At 43.0% G+C, this 9586-nt stretch overlaps 1 protein-coding gene across 3 annotated transcripts; it reads right to left on the reverse strand.

Annotated features, from left to right (window-relative positions):
- Positions 1-332: 332 nt before the first annotated feature.
- On the reverse strand, positions 333-8379 carry dusp10 (dual specificity phosphatase 10). Of its 3 annotated transcripts, none has more exons than XM_034076482.2 (4): positions 8214-8379; positions 6266-7095; positions 1642-2001; positions 333-866 (listed from the first exon to the last, which is right to left on the reverse strand). In XM_034076482.2, the coding sequence occupies exons 2-4, from the start codon at positions 7047-7049 to the stop codon at positions 601-603; spliced, it is 1410 nt and encodes a 469-aa protein (XP_033932373.1). In that variant the 5' UTR covers positions 7050-7095; positions 8214-8379; the 3' UTR covers positions 333-600. The 3 variants fall into 3 exon arrangements, with proteins under 3 accessions (XP_033932373.1, XP_033932374.1, XP_033932375.1); XM_034076483.2 differs by having other exon boundaries at positions 8197-8379; XM_034076484.2 differs by having other exon boundaries at positions 670-866; positions 1608-2001.
- Between the last annotated feature and the right edge of the window lie 1207 nt (positions 8380-9586).

Genomic DNA, 9586 nt, shown 5'->3' on the forward strand with positions numbered 1-9586 from the left:
TGTAATCATTACCGATATATACATAAGATCAAGGTCTCGGTTGCATTCCACTCTGAATTTATTGCACAGTAAGCCGCTGTGGGCTCGTCATGGTCACCCCCATAAACCCCTGTATAAAAATAGATCAACAACATTAACACACCGAACAAGTCTCTATCTTTTTTCTTTTTTTTTGACAGGCACTGCCATGGCCAACCCCTTCTGAGTCTGCAAACAGAAACTGTGTAGCACAGTGGGAGCTTCTCTTGTCAGTAATTGCCCCTAAGCACAGAGACTATCTCTTCCAAACCGATTTCCTGTTCCTTCATGTTTGCTCTTCATCGGTAGGACTGACCGCTTCCCCCCCCCCCCCTCTATCTCCATCGCTGCCTCTTCTTCTCCTCCGGGACTTCAGCCGGGTCCAAACAGTAGGGGGTTTTGGCATTTCTCATCACCACTGACCCAGAGCTCTGGCACTCCAGAGAGCCCAAAATGGGCGTGAGGAGATTCAAGAAGAATATAGCAGCTCTCACACTCAGAACCAGCCTGCAGCAGCTGGACTCTCTTGAAAAAATGGATGAGAGCGAGTCCAAGTGTGAGCGTCTAGTCGAGTGGGTTAGCTTAGACGACGGTTTCCACACCAATCAGCTTTGGTGTTAGGATTCGTGGCGTTATTCCGTTGTTCAGGTCCTCCTCGAACTCCAACAGCTGGCCCATGAAGTTGAGGTTCGGGGAGATGATGGGCCTCCTGGTTTTCACAAACTTGTAGGCGTCAGTCATGGTCATCCAGGTGTGCTTCATCAGGTAGGCGATCACGATGGTGGCTGAGCGAGACACGCCTGCCTGGCAGTGGATCAGGAGGCCCATTCCTGCTTGATGTGCTTCCTCTGCAGAGAGGAACACGGGGACAATTAGAATATAATCTGATCGATGCCTCAGGGGAAGTTCAAGGTGAGACAGTAAACACTTCCTCTGTGACCAGGAGTCTATCTGGTCCTGGTTCAAATAAACTGGGTTTGAAAGAGTGAAAACTACTCAGATGCACAGTACCTACCTCACCTGTGATCCCATATTTCTTAATTGAAATTTAAACAGATTATATTTGATTTAGTGAAATAGATTTTCCAAATTACGATGGAAAAATTAGTTTGAGTGCTGGTATGTATATTTATAATTCAAGAAATATAGTACATAGTATTTTACATACAAATGATTGTGTATGGTTAACATACCAACATTTTAATTTTTTTCATTCCTTAAAGAAAGATGTAGAATAATGTCTGTGCAGTATCAGAACATTTGTAATGATATTCATCTATCTTCTATCAATGTACTACTCATTTCTACTGAGTACCTCATGTGTTGGCCCTATTGCAATTCAAAGATAGAGAAACAAAAACAACACTTTACAAAACGTTTAAGAAATCTTGAAAATGGTCAACCGACTCAACTCAATTTCAGTTTTTGGCACCACAGCTATCTCTTCCCTCATTGCTTCGTAAGACAACAAAAAAACAATTGACATTCATCTCTAAAACGTAACTATTCTTTGTTTGAATTGCTCTGAAGCAGACATTACATTGTCCTTAAGGATCACAAGACAAGAGGTTTGGGAACATTTAGCTTACACTGTTGCAGTGAAAACAGTGAAAGTTTTCATACCGATGAATTCAAACGCCTCCTCGAAGTACTGCCGCAGGTTCTGCTTGTTGCTGTCGGTGGCGGGCAGGCGCTTGTAAACGAAGAGGCCCGTGTCGTAGTGGAAGAGCGGCAGGTGGGTGGTGGTGTTCAGGATGAAGCCGATGTTGAAGCGCTGCAGCATGTGGATGTCCTGAGCATCCTGCTCGTTCCCCAGATACAGTAAGGGCAGGATTGGCGTCAGCTCTGCGTTCTCTATGTCCGGCGTGGAGGGCAGGAAGTGAGGTAGCGAGCCGGCAGCAGCACCGTGGTCCAAGCCCTCGTGAAGGTGCAGCGAGTGTTCGCACAGGTTCTGGTGGTTCTGCCTGAAGCAGCTAAGGCCTCCTGTGAACACAAACAAAGAGACCTTGACGTAAACTCAGAGTAAACACAGCGCTACCCTGTGTTTGGTTAACAGAGGAAGCAGGAAGTCCAATTATTTTTAACTAGAACGTTTATAAAACTGTCAAACAAATAGAGCTGCAACAAATGTCATATTTTAACATTCAAAGTTTCTATCGTGTTTTTCAAATGTAGCTTCGTTGTACATTAATGTCATGGTGCTGTGAGATTGCTGCACAGTTAATATAAGTGTGTGGCACTTGTCTCAGGGAAATAGCTATGTCTGCAGTGTGTTGTTCTGAAAGGCTGTGTACCAACACACATACATTGAAGACTACAACATAAAGACATTTTGTGGATTTTGGAAATAGTTACATGTATATTTTTTCAAAACAATTTCACTTTTAAACATTGCACCGCTGTAGAGATATTAATAATGTTTTGACCACATGAGAAATGAAATGCAGCATTCACTGGAAAGTATATAACTAATTATATCAGTAGCCTATTCTTTATCTGCAAATGTGCAGAATTACCTGGTTTGGATAGAACAAATAGCAAATAGCTGCTTGGTTTGGATAGAACAAATAGCTGCGTAGCGTTCAAATGTCAACGTTATAAATGAAGCTATTTGGTACAGCCCGACAAAGAACATGTTCTACCTAATTACATAATTTGGATGATTTATGGATGGTTTTTCTACCTAATCTGAATGCTTTACTTGAATTAAATGATTTTTTACCCTGTCCCCTCCTTAATTGGAAATAGGACCTTGTTGTTCTCCTTGGTTAGCGCATGAAGCTAACACGGTCAGGGTTATAGGTTCAACTCCCAATGGAGCCCTCCCTACTAAAAATACATGCACTTAAGCTTCTCTGCACCACATGGCACACGTTACAGGCGAGTGGCGAGTAGGCCAGTAAGCTTTGCATACACGTCTGATAAGAGCAACGACAACTGGCTTTAACGAGCTTCGAAGCACTAAAACATGACAGAAATCTCCAACTCCCAGACTACACCAATGACATTTGGTTGTAATTTGAATGTCTCCATTTGGAAATAACATCAATATTAAGGGATCGGCAGTGTTTTCCATTTTTCCAGTATTTTAAGAAGGACAATGTATACTATAACAGTTTCCCCCCCCCCCCTTGTTAATCTGCAGGTAAATAGATGTACAATAAATGTTTATTATACTTCTCACTGTCTGCACTTCTCCAAATAACTGGTTTGCACCTGTTAAAGTGATGCCAAAGTTTCCCTTCACCACAAGAGTTGTGGGGAGGGGTGGAAAGTGTCAGACACACACACCCACACACAACACACACACACACAGAGTATCAGTTAATGTATTGTTCACATTGCAAGAGTTGACATCATGCCATGTGAGGTCATCACACAACTTCCCCCCCTGGTGACCAGCAGGTGGGTTTGCCATAAAACAGCCTGATTGTTAACATGAACAAAGACATTAAACTGATGGTATGCTGCTACTGCAACAGACGTAGCTATTATAGGGATGTTGTGGTAATATTTACCCATGAGTAAATAAATGAAAAGGGAAGTATTGTAAGCTATCTGACAACATTCTCAACAAAACATTTTGGGGGAATTTCCACTGACGTTATTACTTTTCTTTAAATGAGCTTTTGTTTATTAACCATTTTCAATGTTGACGTTTAGAAACCTTTTTTTGTACTAAAGGTTACCAGTTGTTATTTTAAAACACAAATGTAGCACACTTTAGACAGAAAGACGCTAATTAAGTAAGTTACAAGATAAGAAAGTCTCACAACCCACTTTTACGGGACTGTATTTTTCTTCATTTTGTATCATTAATAGAATACAAATCTCGCCTAAATTTAAAGCAACAATAAAATATGTTTTGGCAGTTACAGGGAGTAAACATTTACCATCAAATAAAGGTGTGGGAAACATTGGAAGAAGTATAATTCCCATGTTGGCTCCATTTTAGCTCTGCTTTGGTCTCCACCAACTCCTTAGTTACACCCAGCTCGTTAGCTGCTAAATGCTCCACTTTGTTCACCAGATAGCAACTACCTGTGTCCGTCATTAAGTGTGCAGTGTGCCATTAGGGCTTTTTTAACATGAATACTTGCAATAAAATACATTTGTGAGCCCTATAACCAAACCAATGAGCCGAACAACCTCCACAAAATGGAAAAACCAGGTAATCCAATTCAAGCATCAACAAAATGACTGCTAGCAACATAAGTACCTTCCTGTATAGAAACTAAACCTAGCTCTCTCTTTTCAGGCTGATAACTAACACTTTTCCTACTAAACTGAGATGTACAGATTCTCCAGAAGGCACATATTGCTGTGGGATGAAATCTGTTGAGTGTGACCGTCTGTCTTTAACGCCTGTCTAAACTCGAAGAGAAAAACATGATAACTGTCTATCACTTTCATAAACCACATGCTCAGTTCCTGCTTAGAAATTACCGCCTCTGCCTCGCGAAGGCCTCTCAACACCACAGGCCTGATGTTTCCAATGCTTACACTAAACCTTCCAGCACCACTGACATGTTGTTTATGACGGATTAAAGGTAACCTCGAACTGCTCTCTGTTGGAGGATTGTGTGTTTCCAATGTAGCACCCAACAACAGTGTTACGATAAAGCATGACTAAGGCCTGCTGGTCACTGAGCAAATAATAGAGTCAAATATTCAGCAGCGTTCATACAAGCATGTTTCTATTATATAACCAATATTACAGCTTTAAATAATAACGTTTCCCGGCCTACTTTACCTAGTTAGAGAGCTCTCATAGATTATAGAGAAATACATGAATCATCACTACATTTTTAAAGAAATGTAAGGTATATTTAAAGCATTAATTGAGCAAGTGCAAAATATGAGTTAATGGGTCCAGTTCTGCTTCGGTCTTGAATCTTTCAAAAGGTTTAAATATATAGTATCTATATATATAGTGTATCGGGGAAAACTGTGCGTCTACGTCGAGATGCATCACCATCATTGTCGACAAAATGGAAACCTTGTGTAAATTGTTGCAAACATTGGATATGTTCTACAAGATCTTTTTAATGCAGAAAATGCTACTTATTGTACATTATAAATTATACATCCAACTGTTTGGATTATTTAGGCTACAATCAGACATATAGAGGCCATTCCTAATGGGAAGGAGAACTTGTAATGTAGATAAAAGTCAGGCTGAGCCGTTTGAGTCCCACAGCAGAGAGGATGTTTTGCATTTTGCAAGAATTCAATCAGGGGAGGAAAGAGAAAGACAATCTGCCTGTTTCTCCCTCTGAGGCGGGCTTCACACGAACACAGTTACAGGCTTAGTGAATAAAGAGGAGCGTCCATCAAAGCACTCAGGAGGACCAGAGGACGAAGAGGAGAAGAAGAAGAGATCAAGGTGCTGTGATCTTACGGTTAGATGTTGTCTGGGAGGCATTCGGAAAACACTCGCAGCCCAGCCCCCAACACGACTTTCTGCTCCAGCTTCAAACACCAAAGATAGAGAACATGGCAGCGACCCAGCTATCTCAACAGACGTATGCCTTATTTACTAACGGCTGCTTCTGGCTTCCTGCAAAATGCTTAATGAGTGTCATATAGAAAGCTGGTGAGGAGCGTGTGCATATGTTTATGTGTGAGGGTGATTTAGACAGAGCGTGGATTGCCTTGATTATGCAAAAGCTGCTGTATGCGGTAACCACAGTAATACTTCAGTACAAAGCTCCCGGGGTGTTGAAACTACAACTAGTGTGTTTACGGGAAATATCAGCTGCCAGGGCTGTCCACGACCAAATACATTTTTATTCCACTTTCGATTGTTGTATTTAATCAACAGATTCAATCTTGTGTTTAGCAAAGACGTGATCTTAAGTTTCTTAAAATAATGTATTTCGTGTGAAAAAACTTTTAAAATCCTAATTGAATCTTAGTCAACAACAAACAAAACAACAAATATGTTTACCAATGATTAGGAGGGGGCTGTCCTAATCAGCTGACCAAAACAATAAAGGTAAAAGTTACCAGTCACACACACACACACACACACACACACTATTCATTGTTATACTACCATATTGGTTTAATTTCAGTTTATATTGCCACTAAGCTCCTACTTATTCTAAATGAGACATTACTTCAGATGTCTGGACTGGTTTACTCCCTCCCGAGTCAAACTAAAGCCCAAAGAACTGTGGTTCCTATCCCTTATTTGTTATGCTCGAACACTTCCCAAGTCTTGACAAACCCACTGAGGTGTTACCTTTGAGGATGATGGGGTCCTTGCCCTCCCTCCTCAGAGACTCCAGGACCACGTGCAGCGGCTGGGAGAACGTCAGCCGGCTGGGTTCCATGGTGCTCTCATCGTAAACCACGATCTCTTTGGAGAAGATGCCCTTATAAGAGTCCTTGCCCTCGCGGCAGGAGATGAGGTCGAGCACCGTGATCTTGCCCTGCTGCAGACGCCGCCGGCTGATCTTATCGGAGCAGTTGATGTGCACGGCCCCCCGGATGTGGCTCTTGTTGTACTCCATGAAGGGCCGGCAGTCGATGACGACGGGCACGGGCCCCACAGGGTGTCCCATGGGGCAGCAGGACATCCGTTTGGCCAGCTCATTGGGGTGGATGACCCTCACGGTGGACAGGGCCCTCGGGGTGCCTGAGGCGAGACTGGGGGTGCTGATTGCTTCATGGCTGCTGACCATAGGGGGGGGGGGGGCGGCATAGCTGAGGTTGGGGCTGCTGGCGCTCACCTGGCTGTGGTTGAGGCTCTGGTTGTCCTTCTCATAGGTAGTCACTGAGCAGCAGCTGGCACTGCTGCATCCACACGACAACGAGCGCGTGGAGCCCTTGGATGAGGGCATATACGTTACAAGATTGGCCGTCGCCCGGATCTTCACCACGGTGGTGCTAATAACGGTGTTGTCGCTGCTGCTGGTGGCGATGGAGTCCACGTAGCTGGTGTCCAGGCGCAGTTGGAGTTCCTGAGGTCGGATCGGCCTTTGCAGCGCCACCACAATTCTGTCGTCAAGAGGAGTTGGAGGCATGGGGAGGCCGAGGGCTGGACGTTTACCGAGAAGTCAACAAGCCGCTCTGTGGAGACAGAGAAGAGACAACACGTCAGACGAGGAAGGAAAGACTTGCAAATGAACAGTTTGGTTCAATGGATTGTGCATCCACTGATTCAGATCAAAGCAGCGAATGCAGGCGCAGAGTGCACAGAGGCCGGGCTCCTGTCTGTTTGATCAACATGCAAATTATTAAACTGCCACTTAAGCCAAATATTAGTAGTGTCAACACCTGCAGGGCAACACCCAACTTGGTGGGAAAATGTAGGCGGGACAGACTGACCACTAAGAATAAACGGTGAAATCATCAGAGAGTCTCGAGTAACTGAATCACTTTGAGTGTAATTAATGTGAATCACCCTCCAGATACTGTACTAGTAGATATGTGTGTGTGTGTGTTTGTGTGTGTGTTTGATGTTTGAATGTTTCATCCAAACTCTGGTCTGTCAGATCCAAAGCTTTTATAACAAGAGAGAAAAAAAGATAAAATACTGCATCAACGCTACGCCGCAGTTTGGTCTCTCCCCCAACTGGAAAAGTCAGGGTAAAAAAAAAGAGGGGTGGCAATTCCTTTTGATCACCAGTCTGAGCATTTTAAAAGCATGTCATCCCAGAATATTATGTAAAGACACCCGCGGAGCTCTGCCTGTCCCGGCCATTGCCGTGCTTTAGGCACGGTGCAGCTCCAGCTTCAGCAGAAATCATTCATGGCCAAATTCATTGAAGAAACCGGCATGAGAACGTGCCGAGAATGTGATATGGCTTTTTAGGACGAGGCGAACTGATCAGATGAGCTAAACACTGGAGAAAATTATATTTCACACCGCCTTACTACATACTAAAATAATACATATACAAGCAATGGTTGCATTTTAAAAGGTAGGGATTCTAACTTTGTCGCAATGGTGGGATTTATAATAAACATAACAGCTGTAAAAGAAAAAACACTTAATTCATGTCATTATAGTAATAATAATAATAATAATAATACACCCATAATAAACAACTTATCCGATCAAAATGGTTGCAGCAATTTGCTATTCCTCTTCGTTAATTATGGAATAAAATCCCTATGACGGTGCATCACAAAACAACTTCTGTTTTGGACAGTAATTCCCAAACTTGCCTTTTATTTCTGCTTACCGGTGTGTGTGTCGCGGTGCACTGTAGACGGATTTATGATCCCCGCTCCCTGACAGCGTTGCCTCCATTCAGTCCGTCCCAGTGTAGTGGATCGGCAACATTTGTTAGTACTTTTACCCCCGCTCCCCCAGAAATAATATTGAAGGAAGTGTGCCAGCCTACAGAAGTTGCGCAGCGGGATTGATGTGACTGTGAGCCAATGTGCGGCTTCATTAATATTAAATGCGAGGCTTTCTGTACAGTGAGGTCCCGCCCTTTGAAGGGAGGGGTTTGGCTGAGATGTCTGCCTCTGTGGCTGCGTGGAGGGGGAGGAGAGGAGGGGAGGAGAGCAGGAGGGGAGGGGAGCAGGAGGGGAGGGGAGCAGGAGGGGAGGGGAGAGGAGAGGAGGAGAGAGGGATGTCGCCTGAACTGCCTTCAGTCCCACGCGATGATGTCACTGGCAGCCAATCAAAAGTCTCTCCAGGAGGCTCGAGGAAGAAGACGGTGCCTTCACGTGCTGCTCGTAAAAATCTTAACGCACAGTCAAAGGAGCTGATTCATAATAGAGCCATTGTGCTGCTGGGGAGGAAATGTGTGAACTAAAAGCAAATTAGACACGTTAATGATTTGTTCAATGATGAGTCAGATAATTATACAAACATCAGGGGACTTCCCACATCGTCTTACACTGTTTAATTTCTATTTCTGTCCCCTCTTGCACTATTTATATTGTTTTTAAGTAATGTGTGTATTTATATTGCATTGTTTGAGCCGGCTGGGACCTAATAATTATAGTAATAATAATTATAATACATGTTATTTATATAGCGCTTTTCAAGCTCAATGAATTGAATTGCCAAAAATACACTTTAGCTTTTGTGCATACGACAATAAAACCTTTGAATGTGAATTTCAAATTGAAGGATACCTAGGATAAAAAGGATAAAAGGATAAAAGGATTTATAAAAAGGGTTTATAAATGGTTTTAAAAAATGTCCACTCATTGGTAAATACAAATTAAGCCATGTTATGACGTGCCCCCAAATCCCATTAAATGATCATTGGCCATTGTTGAAATCATGACTTAACATAAATCACATGACACTGCATACATTGTGACATGTGACAGTAAGGAAATTAGAGGTGTAAACAATATGATTAATGGTGGCTGTATTCCATTGAGCTAAGACCCCACCCACACGGAGACGAAACGGGTTGTATCCGCTACAGTTCTCTATCGTATAGACCAGTGGCTCCCAACCTGGGGGGTCGCGCCAAAGATCGCAGCGGGGGCACAAGGCCTCAGATGATATGAGGCCAAATATCATATTAGACTTTTTTTCTTTTTTTTAAAAAATGTATATATTTTTTTACATATAATTGTAACGCAATAC

This window comes from Pseudochaenichthys georgianus, chromosome 24 (genome assembly GCF_902827115.2).
Source record: "Pseudochaenichthys georgianus chromosome 24, fPseGeo1.2, whole genome shotgun sequence".
Taxonomy (NCBI): Eukaryota; Metazoa; Chordata; class Actinopteri; order Perciformes; family Channichthyidae; genus Pseudochaenichthys; species Pseudochaenichthys georgianus.

Excerpts from the sequence above, each read along its gene's own strand:
- dusp10 (XM_034076482.2), bottom strand. The coding sequence starts at position 7,049 with ATGCCTCCAACTCCTCTTGACGACAGAATTGTGGTGGCGCTGCAAAGG. Across the intron at positions 2,002-6,265 it reads GGACCCCATCATCCTCAAAG|GAGGCCTTAGCTGCTTCAGG; the intron begins GTAACACCTCAG and ends TTGTGTTCACAG. Across the intron at positions 867-1,641 it reads GGAGGCGTTTGAATTCATCG|AGGAAGCACATCAAGCAGGA; the intron begins GTATGAAAACTT and ends TCCTCTCTGCAG.